General features: G+C 43.2%; 1 protein-coding gene across 1 annotated transcript in view; it reads left to right on the top strand.

The window, feature by feature from the left end:
• Nucleotides 1–761: 761 nt before the first annotated feature.
• ube2f (ubiquitin-conjugating enzyme E2F (putative)) overlaps nucleotides 762–15011 on the top strand; it is a 92601-nt gene continuing 78351 nt past the window's right edge. The window contains exons 1-2 of the mRNA XM_083638370.1: nucleotides 762–890; nucleotides 6720–6891. Coding sequence (XP_083494496.1) covers nucleotides 6777–6891 — 115 coding nt within the window. The 5' untranslated portion in view covers nucleotides 762–890; nucleotides 6720–6776. The remainder of the gene's footprint in view (nucleotides 891–6719; nucleotides 6892–15011) is intronic.

Raw genomic sequence — 15011 nt, 5'->3', positions numbered from 1 at the left:
GTGCACCACTTTCATGGATTCCTGACGTTTGAAACCTGACATGAAGTTCCCTGCTAAATTCCAAAAGAAGAAAAGTTTTGAAAGTCCTTCACTGATTGAACTCAAGTCAGCTGATTTCTAAAGAATCAAATCAAACCAAACCAAACCAAACCAAACCAGACCAGACCAGATCAGATCAGATCAGACCAAACCATTATTATTTATTATTATTGTGCATAATGTCAAAGCTTCACAAATAATTGTACCTGTGGAAACCCTGTTCAGGGGCTTTGTTGGAACCGGAACACACCGCCAAGTAAGTCGACTGTCTTAGTTAGTTACTTAGTAAACCAAGTGATGACCTCGGCTGGTCTAGTCTGCTCTCAGTATTTTTTTTTAATCTAACATGATTTTTTTTGCAACTATTTTACATTTACATCTGATGCTGAATCTGTATCATTATTGTACACGTACAGTATGTATTTTATTTTGATATAGGTCTAGTATAACTGGATGCAATAATAAATAGCTAAATACACTTACCAAGTGTTCAAATCTAATCTAATCTAATCTAATCTGGTAGTATGCATGCACGATTGTGTGTAGACAGGTGGATGGGACACCTCAACATTTGCGGAACTATTTTTCCTGCAGCCGTATCTACACGGACAACAATAACGAACGGCACAATCACTGCACTTCCGTCGCCGATGACACTGGAGCAAAGTTCTGACAGCTGATTCCCCAGCTTGTTTATAGTCCTTGCATTGTTTATTTTTAAAAGTTATTTTCCGTGGGAAGTGCCTCTTGTATTCTCCAGCTGGAGTTGGAGCCAGACAGCGCCTTGAACAGAGGAGTGTAGTTGATTATGGTGTAATAAACGTTACGGAGCGCTATCTCCCAGGCAGCAGGTAAAAGAAACGCCCAACATATCGTTAGCGGCTACACTACTGAATACACTTCACGTTACCTCGGCTAGCTAGATACTTCGCTAACAAGTCACACTTGCTTGTTAACTGAGCAGACAAGTCAAATGTTTTCGTACCTATGCAAAACACGCGTGTGATAAGTTGAAATAACCGTTACGCCTTCAGGCTTGTTGCGTTGTGTGAGCGCACCTGCTATCGGAATCTGCTTAGCTAGTTGTAGCTTAGCGATGATGGAAAAGTGATCAAGACATTAAGCATATTTCCCTGACTTGATTGTTTCAGCCCCACAAGAAACCGCATGGCATATTGCCTTGTTGTGGGATAACAGTTACACGTTGCGTAAAACGTAAAAGTTGCTCGTTCTGGAATGTTAGAAAACCTACAAAATTACTAACGTTATGTCCGTAACGTTGCTGGAACATTACGTTCTGGCATTCATAACCATAACGGTACATTTTTACTTAACCAGCTCATCATTGAATATCTAGTGTAAGGACAAGACTGAGAAGGAAAGGTAATAAACTATAAACATGGGTGGTTGTTGAGGTTGTGCCAGACAGTGTGTCAGATCTATGAGAATCTATATGGTGTGAGTGCACAACAAGAGCAGAGTCGCATGACCTAAATAGGTGTGAGTGAGTGGCATCTCCATTTGCGTGTGTGTGTGTGTGAGAGAGAGCGAGAGAGACTGTGTGTGTGTATGTGTGTGTGTGTGTGTTTGATAGATCCTGCTGTGTTTTGTCCTGTGTATGTGTGTATTTCCTCTACCAGCTCGGCTGTGTGCGAGTTGACTGCATTGCCCTGCCCCTATCCCCCCCATAGCTAGCTGGCTAACACTGGCACTCAGTGTGCCAGTAAGCTAGGCTGGGGTGCAGTGACTGACTGACAGCTGAGGCAGGTGGGGGTGCAGTCGGACTCAGTGACACATTTCATGGGCTCGCAGATATCTGATACCTTCCCTCTCCCATCCCACTGCTAACCAAATGAGCTAACCCAGTGCCTGCAATGAACACACTGAGAGTACAGACTCCAATGAAGTGTTCCCTAAGCAGGGTGGCCAGACACAACAGCATGTAAAGGCCCATAAGACACCAAATATCTGCTGAAGCCGGTGCAGATCTTTTTTGTCAGGGTGGAAGGTCTGCCAGGCATTCTTGTCGCCTGCTGAGGGTGTTCAGTTTTGAATACTGTCTGTACAGACAGAGTCACTGGAGCAGGCCAGGCAGGCTCTGTTTCTTTTCTCGTTCTGCAGCCCATTAGGGTATTCTGTTTTAGATGTAGAAAACAAGAAGGAATTGAACAGTGTCATAACCGCAAAAGAGATCAGTGAGGTCAGCAGGACTGAGTCATATGAGTTAATATGCAAGCAGATCAGAAAGCATGTTTCATGGTGGATGTGATGTTTTATTTAACATGAACTCTGAAATTGACTGAAAAGGTGGCGAAATAGTTACTCTATTTCACCAGCTATTAGGAATTCCCAGTTGAGTTGACTTTGATGTCAGATTTTCTGATCCCAGTGAATTGAATTGAAGAATGTGTGCAAAAGTTTGCATTACTTTCTTATTGCTTGACCATGAAATCTGCTGCTAGACTCTTCATACTCCATCCCAGTATAAAACCTATTCTGGTCTTAACATCTTAATTATCAACAAATGCTACTTATTCCTTTTTAAAGGTCTTGGCCGATGAATACTGTGATGCACACACAGTTGATTCTTGATTGCACTACTGTTGACAAAATGTGCTAAGTCGCTTTGGATAAAAGCACCTGCTGAATGACATAATGTAATGTAACACCTAAGCCTCTCTAAAATCCAGAAAGAGAAAAGCTTGCTCTGTTTGACTATAGACACAAACCATTAACTCTAATGGAAGAGTGATATGTAAATAGACCAGACTAATGGGTTGTTTTTAGTATAGAGTTGGTAGAACATTTTGGTCTTCCACCATGACCATGTTGACATGACTCAGAGGGGAGAAAACTGATTCCACCCTAAATTAATTTATCTTTGCTCAAAGCAAACTTTAGCTGTTTACCACAGTTAAACAGCAGATGGTCAGAATGCAACTCGCATGGCTACTGCTCAGTGGCAGTGCTCACCTATTACCTGCTGTTCTGATACCTGTTGGAGCACACAATCACTGGCCATTTTAGTCAGGCGTCGCTCACAGAGTTGGCATGTAGCTTTTCCTCTTCTTCTTCTTCTTCTTCTGATGTTTACTGGCGGTTGGCAAACAGCATTTTGTGCATTACCGCCACCTTCTGAATTTTAGCAATTTCACAGTATTCTATTTACAGTGTGAAAAACAAAACAATGTCCACCCAAAGTGCTCCAAATCATAATGTTGTCCATTCTATCACCTAGACTCATTTGTCTGAGTTTTCTCAAATTCTTCCCTCAGTATATTGTCTAGATCTTTTCCAGTTACATCCACCACATCTAAAAACCTCCTGGCAGCGTCCAGCATCATCTAGATTCTCTCCATCATCCCCATCATATCAACAGCACAGTTGATCACCATGGCAATGAAAGCCAAAAATCTCCTCTTTTCCATGCAGATGATGTTAGCTCAATCCGTTTCCTCCTTTTCCTTCTCCGGTTCCTTCTGTACAACCATCCTATTCCTTTCTTCATTTCTCTCCCACCCCCATCTCTTAGCAGCTTCCCCATACAACATTCCCCTAGTTTCTCTTATCCTATTCACTTCCTTTTCTTTCTTTCTCCTTGGACACTGCACGGACCCCATATAGTGATTTCCCTCACAATGTAAGCAAGCACTTAACTTGTTCTTTCTCAGCGCACCTCTCTTCACTACATTCATCCTTTCCGCAACTGCCACACTTTTTCTCTCCATTACATACAGCAGCCACATGCCCGTATTCTTGACAACATAAACATCTGATAGGAGCTCTTTCAAACGGTCTTACCTTATAACACATACAGTAGTACACTCTCTCTGGCAACTCACCATCAAACGTCAAACACCCAGACTCACTATCCTCTCTTTTCCCTTCACGAAATCTCGTCAATCACCTTGCATCTTGAAAAAAAAAACTTGAAAGTCCACTGACACTGGCACACCAGCGCTTACCACCCTTCTTCCATGTTTTGGCCCCTGAATGGGAAGCACTCCACAATAGCGGCGGGTTCACACACACGCCTAGAGCGACGCTTAAAGCAACGCCTAAGCAACGCCTAAAATTTAGGCGTCCTTGTTAACAGACGAGAGCGTTCACACACATACCGCTGCCACGCTGTGCTGAAGCCACGCTCGCGCTGTGCCTACGCTGCGCTGCATTTATCGTTTAGGCGTCTGTTCTATTTTTCAGCTCTAGGCGCGCTGAACTGTCAAGCTGGCTGTTGTTTCTGGTGGACTTGGGCCATATTTTCTACCGAGTTTGCCCAAAAGGGAGGGTGGAGCGCGAATTAACGAGTGCATAGTAGGAAAGCTGTCCTTCATGTGTTCCTCTATTAACGTCTTTTCTATCAGATGTATATATACCCCCCCTGTCTCAATGCATATATCACTCAGGGTGTTGATGACTCATAGTCACATGATTACCCGAGGGAAGGGCCAAGAAATAGACAGACATCCTCACTTGCACATTACAATAAAAAAGAGGACTCACCCATGCTATAAATCAGATCTGAAAAGTGTAAAAAAACCGCTGCTCATGTGTTCAGCGTAGCGCAGAGCGTGGCGTCCTGTGTGAACGAAAATAGGCGCCAGGCGTGCATGAAGCAATGCCTATATGCGTAGGCGTAGGCGTAGGCATAGGCGTAGGCATAGGCGTAGGCATAGGCGTAGGCGTGTGTGTGAACCGGCCGTAGGGCTGTGAATCTTCACTGGCCTCACGATTCGATTACGATTCAGAGGGCTACGATTCGATTTGATTACGATTATCGATGCATCTCGATGCATCTTAAATCGATGCATCACTTTTTTCCCCAATACATGATTTATTTTTTCTCACTTTATTTTTTCTCACTTTGTGGCTACTTTTAAAATAAAAGTGCATTTGGAATTGCATTGTATTATGATCCATAATTAAAATAAACAACTGCATGTACTTCCATTATATTTTATTTGATTATTAATAATTTATTTATTTTTTAAATTTTTTAATAATCGATTTTTGACACTTGTGAATCGATGCAGAATCCTGCACGTCCGCATCGCGATGCATCTTATAATCGATTATTTTTGACACCTCTACTCCACAAGCACACTGTCACTCTGACTTTCTCCAAACGAATGGATTTTTAGGGCTTCCTCCCTCTGCTTTTCTGAGACACATTCAACTATAATCATACCACTCCTAGTTATCCTTATCGATCATACATCACCAAGCCTTCTTCCAATATACCTGCCTACTGCATGCAGATCTTTAAAAACACTGTCCACTTTTTCCATAGCCACTATTCCAACATTGAAGTACTCCTTTTTCTTAACCCCACCTTCCTCATCTGAATCACTTAATTTCACGATCCTTCTTCTTCCTTTTCTTCCTCTCAATTCCTTTAGAATCCTCCTCACTTTGAATTTCGCACATCGCTTCTGACTCATCCTCTGCCACCACTTTCTTCTTCTTCTTCTTCTTCTTCTTCTTCTTCTTCTTCTTCTTCTTCTTCACCATCCTATCCTAAACCCAATGTTTTGAACAAAACCTTTGACTTCTCTTTCTGCATTCAAACAATCCGCCTTCCGCACTCGTGTCAAGCTTCCTCGTTCCTTCACGCACAGTCCGAAAGACAACTTCAACCAAAAACTTTTCCTCTCTCTCTGCACAGGACTTTCATAGTCCACTTTCCTGGCTAATTCCAAATCCGCTCAGGTTTATTTTGGTAATATTGATTGAAAATATTTAACAAGCCTACACACACACACACACACACACACACACACACACACACACACACACACACACACACACACACACACACACACACACACACACACACACACACACACACACACACACACACACACACACACACACACACACACACACACACACACACACACACACCAATGAGTGTGTGTGTGTGTGGCTTGTAGCCCATGCTACATGTTTCTCCACTACGGGGAGTCTAATAGAAATTTACTCCTATAATCAATTTCAACCACTTATAGAGAGCCGCAGGAATGAGTCCCGAAGTATTTTCCGGGTTCTTCAGTGAAAAAGTCTGTGGTTTTAGAATGGGGATTTCACTTAAATGCATAAAATAAGGTCTGTGGTTAACAAAAGCACTTTTTGGAAATTTATTTATCCATCTACTGTATATCGTTTTGTGTTAGTTGCCAAGAGTTTTGGAGATATCGGCAGTAGAGATGTCTGCCTTCATTCCAATCTCAGCAACACCAATAATATTGAAACATTTAGAAACACTTCATCAGTTGAAAATGTTAACGGCTCAAAAAGTGAAGATCATAATTTTGTTTCTCAAATCAATAATAACATCCAGCAAAAATAATGGCACTATCATTTTAGTTGGAAAACTATCCTACCTAATTTTATCTGGCTAAAGTGTGATAAGGATTTAATTTGGGATTAATGAGGAGAAAAGGCTTTCGCACACCTACGCGACAGGTGCGTTGGAGAAGGGCAAAACCCGACACAGTGAGAAAGAAGTAACTCCCGCACACTGTCTCCAAATGCAAATAAAAGTTTAATAGAAGAATAACGTTTCGGTCATCACGACCTTCATCAGATTAATTAAATGTTTCAATGCCATGTACAGTTTTCTCCATTGTCCATTATCATATAATTAACCCAATGCATCCATTGTGTGGTGTGTGACTCAGGCATTTAAGCAGCAGTGCAGAGCAGCACAGCGTGGGGCAGATCACAGCTGTGGAGCCATGCTTACGTTGGCCAGTAAGCTGAAGAGGGAAGATGGGGGGAAAACGGCCCGCGCCCCTGGAGCCTCCGACTCCACCCACAGGGTCTCCGTCAGAGACCGCCTTCTTACCAAAGGTACCTGGAACATTGTATCCATCCTTTCCTGTTTTCATGGGTGTCCAGGAGAGAAAAGAAATCAAAGAACCAGAGTGTCCAACTGACACACTGTGATCCAATTTTAGGAAAACGTTTTCACGTTCAGGCTCGTAGGAAGGGTTTTCCTCTCTAAATTTAGACATATCCATTCTTTTTCACTTTAATTGCTGCATTTTTCAAAATGTGTTTTATGTAAAGTTTCTCTGCCTGCTTCTCCATCTTAACTTTAGCATTGCATCCTCCAATCCCTAATGTCACCTACAGTAGGTTTATTCTTCTATTGCAAGCAGTAACCCCCGTTATAACATACAGATCCTTTCCAAAAAAATTTAATATCATGGAAATACCATGGATGACGGTGGGCTTCAGCGGATTGTCAAGCAAAGACAATTCAAAAATTTGGCGGAGATTCAGAGGGAGTGGACTGAGGCTGGAGTCAGTCATAACTGAGAAGTAACTGCTGATTTTCTTCACACTATTCTAATTTCTTGAAATACTGTTTTGGGGGTTTTCTGGAGCTGTAGGCCAAAATTATGAAAAATGAAACAAATTAAGGCTACAAATATTTCACTTTGTGTGTAATGAATCTATAATCTATGAAAGTTTCACTTTTTGAAAGGAATTATGCAAAAAACCTAACTTTTCCATGATATTCTAATTTTTGGGAAAGGATCTGTAGGCATCTAATTATCTGGGGACAGAAAATGTAGGCAGGGATAGTTGTCCCTCCTGTTCTGTTCTCTTTAATCTGGTTTATTCTTTTAGTATTGACACACAGGAACTCAGGGAGGTGAATATGAATAGTGCACCATACCATGACACACAGGATGTATGGACTGTCTGCACCATACCATGACACACAGGATGTATGGACTGTCTGCACCATACCATGACACACAGGATGTATGGACTGTCTGCACCAAACCATGACACACAGGATGTATGGACTGTCTGCACCATACCATGACACACAGGATGTATGGACTGTCTGCACCATACCATGACACACAGGATGTATGGACTGTCTGCACCATACCATGACACACAGGATGTATGGACTGTCTGCACCATACCATGACACACAGGATGTATGGACTGTCTGCACCAAACCATGACACACAGGATGTATGGACTGTCTGCACCAAACCATGACACACAGGATGTATGGACTGTCTGCACCAAACCATGACACACAGGATGTATGGACTGTCTGCACCAAACCATGACACACAGGATGTATGGACTGTCTGCACCATACCATGACACACAGGATGTATGGACTGTCTGCACCAAACCATGACACACAGGATGTATGGACTGTCTGCACCATACCATGACACACAGGATGTATGGACTGTCTGCACCAAACCATGACACACAGGATGTATGGACTGTCTGCACCAAACCATGACACACAGGATGTATGGACTGTCTGCACCAAACCATGACACACAGGATGTATGGACTGTCTGCACCATACCATGACACACAGGATGTATGGACTGTCTGCACCATACCATGACACACAGGATGTATGGACTGTCTGCACCATACCATGACACACAGGATGTATGGACTGTCTGCACCATACCATGACACACAGGATGTATGGACTGTCTGCACCATACCATGACACACAGGATGTATGGACTGTCTGCACCATACCATGACACACAGGATGTATGGACTGTCTGCACCAAACCATGACACACAGGATGTATGGACTGTCTGCACCAAACCATGACACACAGGATGTATGGACTGTCTGCACCAAACCATGACACACAGGATGTATGGACTGTCTGCACCATACCATGACACACAGGATGTATGGACTGTCTGCACCATACCATGACACACAGGATGTATGGACTGTCTGCACCATACCATGACACACAGGATGTATGGACTGTCTGCACCAAACCATGACACACAGGATGTATGGACTGTCTGCACCAAACCATGACACACAGGATGTATGGACTGTCTGCACCAAACCATGACACACAGGATGTATGGACTGTCTGCACCAAACCATGACACACAGGATGTATGGACTGTCTGCACCATACCATGACACACAGGATGTATGGACTGTCTGCACCATACCATGACACACAGGATGTATGGACTGTCTGCACCATACCATGACACACAGGATGTATGGACTGTCTGCACCAAACCATGACACACAGGATGTATGGACTGTCTGCACCAAACCATGACACACAGGATGTATGGACTGTCTGCACCAAACCATGACACACAGGATGTATGGACTGTCTGCACCAAACCATGACACACAGGATGTATGGACTGTCTGCACCATACCATGACACACAGGATGTATGGACTGTCTGCACCATACCATGACACACAGGATGTATGGACTGTCTGCACCATACCATGACACACAGGATGTATGGACTGTCTGCACCATACCATGACACACAGGATGTATGGACTGTCTGCACCATACCATGACACACAGGATGTATGGACTGTCTGCACCATACCATGACACACAGGATGTATGGACTGTCTGCACCAAACCATGACACACAGGATGTATGGACTGTCTGCACCAAACCATGACACACAGGATGTATGGACTGTCTGCACCATACCATGACACACAGGATGTATGGACTGTCTGCACCAAACCATGACACACAGGATGTATGGACTGTCTGCACCAAACCATGACACACAGGATGTATGGACTGTCTGCACCATACCATGACACACAGGATGTATGGACTGTGTGCACCAAACCATGACACACAGGATGTATGGACTGTCTGCACTCTGCACCAAACCATGACACACAGGATGTATGGACTGTCTGCACCGAACCATGACACACAGGATGTATGGACTGTCTGCACCATACCATGACACACAGGATGTATGGACTGTGTGCACAAAACCATGACACACAGGATGTATGGACTGTCTGCACCAAACCATGACACACAGGATGTATGGACTGTCTGCACCAAACCATGACACACAGGATGTATGGACTGTCTGCACTCTGCACCAAACCATGACACACAGGATGTATGGACTGTCTGCACCAAACCATGACACACAGGATGTATGGACTGTCTGCACCAAACCATGACACACAGGATGTATGGACTGTGCACCAAACCATGACACACAGGATGTATGGACTGTCTGCACCATACCATGACACACAGGATGTATGGACTGTCTGCACCAAACCATGACACACAGGATGTATGGACTGTCTGCACCAAACCATGACACACAGGATGTATGGACTGTCTGCACTCTGCACCATACCATGACACACAGGATGTATGGACTGTCTGCACCAAACCATGACACACAGGATGTATGGACTGTCTGCACCAAACCATGACACACAGGATGTATGGACTGTCTGCACCAAACCATGACACACAGGATGTATGGACTGTCTGCACCAAACCATGACACACAGGATGTATGGACTGTCTGCACCATACCATGACACACAGGATGTATGGACTGTCTGCACCATACCATGACACACAGGATGTATGGACTGTCTGCACCATACCATGACACACAGGATGTATGGACTGTCTGCACCAAACCATGACACACAGGATGTATGGACTGTCTGCACCAAACCATGACACACAGGATGTATGGACTGTCTGCACCAAACCATGACACACAGGATGTATGGACTGTCTGCACCAAACCATGACACACAGGATGTATGGACTGTCTGCACCATACCATGACACACAGGATGTATGGACTGTCTGCACCATACCATGACACACAGGATGTATGGACTGTCTGCACCATACCATGACACACAGGATGTATGGACTGTCTGCACCATACCATGACACACAGGATGTATGGACTGTCTGCACCATACCATGACACACAGGATGTATGGACTGTCTGCACCATACCATGACACACAGGATGTATGGACTGTCTGCACCAAACCATGACACACAGGATGTATGGACTGTCTGCACCAAACCATGACACACAGGATGTATGGACTGTCTGCACCATACCATGACACACAGGATGTATGGACTGTCTGCACCAAACCATGACACACAGGATGTATGGACTGTCTGCACCAAACCATGACACACAGGATGTATGGACTGTCTGCACCATACCATGACACACAGGATGTATGGACTGTGTGCACCAAACCATGACACACAGGATGTATGGACTGTCTGCACTCTGCACCAAACCATGACACACAGGATGTATGGACTGTCTGCACCGAACCATGACACACAGGATGTATGGACTGTCTGCACCATACCATGACACACAGGATGTATGGACTGTGTGCACAAAACCATGACACACAGGATGTATGGACTGTCTGCACCAAACCATGACACACAGGATGTATGGACTGTCTGCACCAAACCATGACACACAGGATGTATGGACTGTCTGCACTCTGCACCAAACCATGACACACAGGATGTATGGACTGTCTGCACCAAACCATGACACACAGGATGTATGGACTGTCTGCACCAAACCATGACACACAGGATGTATGGACTGTGCACCAAACCATGACACACAGGATGTATGGACTGTCTGCACCATACCATGACACACAGGATGTATGGACTGTCTGCACCAAACCATGACACACAGGATGTATGGACTGTCTGCACCATACCATGACACACAGGATGTATGGACTGTCTGCACCATACCATGATGACACACAGGATGTATGGACTGTCTGCACCATACCATGACACACAGGATGTATGGACTGTCTGCACCATACCATGATGACACACAGGATGTATGGACTGTCTGCACCATACCATGACACACAGGATGTATGGACTGTCTGCACCATACCATGACACACAGGATGTATGGACTGTCTGCACCATACCATGACACACAGGATGTATGGACTGTCTGCACCATACCATGACACACAGGATGTATGGACTGTGCACCAAACCATGACACACAGGATGTATGGACTGTCCTGCACAAAAATAATCGATCAGTTTTTGTTATAGTCACCTTTTTCATATGATCGACTTCCAAAGTTTCGTGAGTGGGGCCTATTTCACAAAAAATGCCATAACTCAGGAATGCATTGTCCTATTGTAACCAAACTTTCCTTTGATGTGCAGGTACGTACTCTGAACTCCTATAAAATAATTTGTGTCATTTTGCCAATAGGGGGCACTACAGCAACATTTTAAATGCCAAAAACTGTGTAGCCTGTTACATTTTCTCCTCCACTGTTTATCCGATGATCATTCTGCATCTATCTGTATAGGCCCTGCCCATGTTTTGTCTACAAGATTGTCTGCCATTTTGAATTTTGTCCAAAACATTTTTTTTTACTTTTTCTTTACTGACTGACCCAAGGAACTCCATCGCCAGTGGGAGAAGACAACTTTACGATTCACTTGTTATTTTTAGGTTCCTCTCCCTGCCCTGACAGGCAGCTTCCAGACACCTGCGCCCTCCACTCATTCATTTCAAACTCTTGTAACTTGTCCCTCTCATTTTTGTCCTCAGTTTTACCTCTTTATTCAATCACTTTCCTGCTTCTCTTTGTCTCTGTCTGCTTTGCTTGTGCACACACACTGTCCGGTAAACCTTCCTCTTGTTTATCATCTCATCTTCTTCCCTTCTTGTTCTTATCAGCCTTTTACACCTCCTCTTATCCCTTCTATGCCCTCACATTTATTTGCGTCACATCCATAGAAAAGTCAGTGTCTGACTGCTGTTTGGTTTGGTGTGCACAAGAATGACAATTAGAAAGTCTAGACATTTTAAGGTAGTAAACAACTAGATGAGCTGGCTTGGGACCAGCGCTTCACAATGTGAGGTCAAGTTGAGGTTGACAAGCTTTGTTTGCTGTTTGAATAAAAACAGTTAATCTTGCTACAGCAAAAAATTATTCTAGTCCCCAGCGGAGGTTCCATTGTCAGAACCTTCCCTCTGTTGTCATGGAAACTTGATTGTTTTGTTGTTTTGAACTTTTTCACAAATCAAATCATACAAAGCGTGACTCTTCAGAGGCCTTGAAGCTTCTGTCACTCTGAGAGACACGTTTAAGCTTCTGTCACTCTGAGACAGGCAAACCAATTGTAGTTGACTTTTGTCTCTTTTTTGTTTGTCAAGGAAAAGAGAGAAAAGAATGAAAGTGTAAAAAAGGCAAAAAAAGCAATTCAGTGCTCATAGAGAGTAGGGATGGGCATCGAATTTCGAATTTTCGAATAATCGTTGTTATTATCAAGGTCGACTTTTATTATTGAAATTCGAAATTCGAAAAAAAAAAAAAAAAAAAAAAAAAATTGAGTGAAATGTTGCATTGTCTCCCCTGATTCTAAGTATAGTCAAATCGCTTGGTTTGAACAAGTAAAACAATTTTTATAAGCATTTTAAGCAAGGTTTATGGAAAAATGAATGGCGGATGAAATCCCATGAAGAGGGAGAGGGGGTGACTTTGGCACCCCTTTGGCACTCAGACCTGAGCCTACTAAATATTTAATGAACCACTCATGATTGTCAAAACTGTTTTTTATTTTCGAAAATGTCATGTAACATGTTCTTTACTTCAGTGGTGCAATGCTTGTTTGAGCTAAAAATCCACAGCAGAAGCTTTTTATATTCATTAATAAAGCCGTAGACTTAGAATCAGGGGAGACAATGCAACATTTCACTCACAAAAAAAAAAAAAAAAAAAAAGAAATTACATTTTTAATTTTTTTTACATTTTTATTTTTATTTTCGAATTTCGAATTAAATTCGAATTTGGCCAGCGAATTTCGAATAGTGTTTTTGCTAGAAATGCCCATCCCTAATAGAGAGGCAAAGTGAAACTTCACTTCCTGCTTTTCTCCCTGTACCAGCGCTGAAAAAATATGAATGGCGGTGAACGGAGAATAACGTTACTTTTTTGATCCCGTTTGAATTGTGCCATGGGGGGCCAACGTTAACTGTTGCACTATAAGTTATAAATCAGAAAGACTACATACACTGTCACCTAAGTGACATCACTTTCTCTACCGGCGACATGCCACGAGCTTCCACGAGCTATGTCGTTTTTATACAAAACTAACCCCTACGTTTTAGTTTGACGGCAAACTGCGACTTCCTTTACATGCAAAGTTCTGTTTTAAATTGACAAAATTAACGTTGGTACCCCGTGGCACAATTCAAATGGGATCAAAAAAGTAACGTTATTCTCCGTTCACTGCCATTCATATTTTTTTCAGCGCTGGTACAGGGAGAATGCAGGAAGTGAAGTTTCACTTTGGCTCTCTATAGATTTAAGTGGTGGTTCTCAACTTCTCAAACATGTGCCACTGATCCACGGTCTGCAGCTTTTCCTTCCAGCTTTTTTGTTTATTTATTATATATTAAAGGATCCCCATTGGCTGATGCCTAGACGACGCCTAGACAGTAGGGGTGGGGGGGGGGAAATCGATACACCATAGTATTGCGATATTTTGCCTGACGATATTGTATCGATATTTGGACGCCAAGTATCGATATTATTATTATTATTATTATTATTATTATTATTATTATTATTATTTTTTGCAGGCCATGCCATTCCAGGCCACCGGGCATCTGCCCGAAGCGCCCGATGGTGCAGCCCGTGCCTGCAGTGGCGTATTGAGAAGCTTAATAATGTAGCCTACGTGTGGGGCAAAAACAAAACAAAAAAACACTGCATGGTTTACTTCCAGTGAGGTCAAGGAAAAAGTAGGAAAAGGAGTTGGAGTGACAATATATCGAAATATCGCAATATTCAATATATCGCAATACTAGCATATCGCAATATCGCAATACTATCGTATCGTGACTCAAGTATCGTTTTAATATCGTATCGTGGGCATCTGGTGATTCCCACCCCTACTAGACAGACACATTGAGAAGTTGCTGGCCTGTGAAACACTGATGTCAGGTGTGTGTGTGTGTGTGTGTGTGTGTGTGTGTGTGTGTGTGTGTGTGTGTGTGTGTGTCTGTGTGTGTGTGTGTGTGTGTGTGTGTGTGTGCGCGTGTGTGTTTAATTTGATTTATGGATATAGAAGACAACA

Source organism: Poromitra crassiceps, assembly GCF_964638095.1.
Source record: "Poromitra crassiceps genome assembly, chromosome: 6".
NCBI classification, from domain to species: Eukaryota; Metazoa; Chordata; class Actinopteri; order Beryciformes; family Melamphaidae; genus Poromitra; species Poromitra crassiceps.
This window is presented reverse-complemented; position numbering and strand designations above follow the sequence as displayed.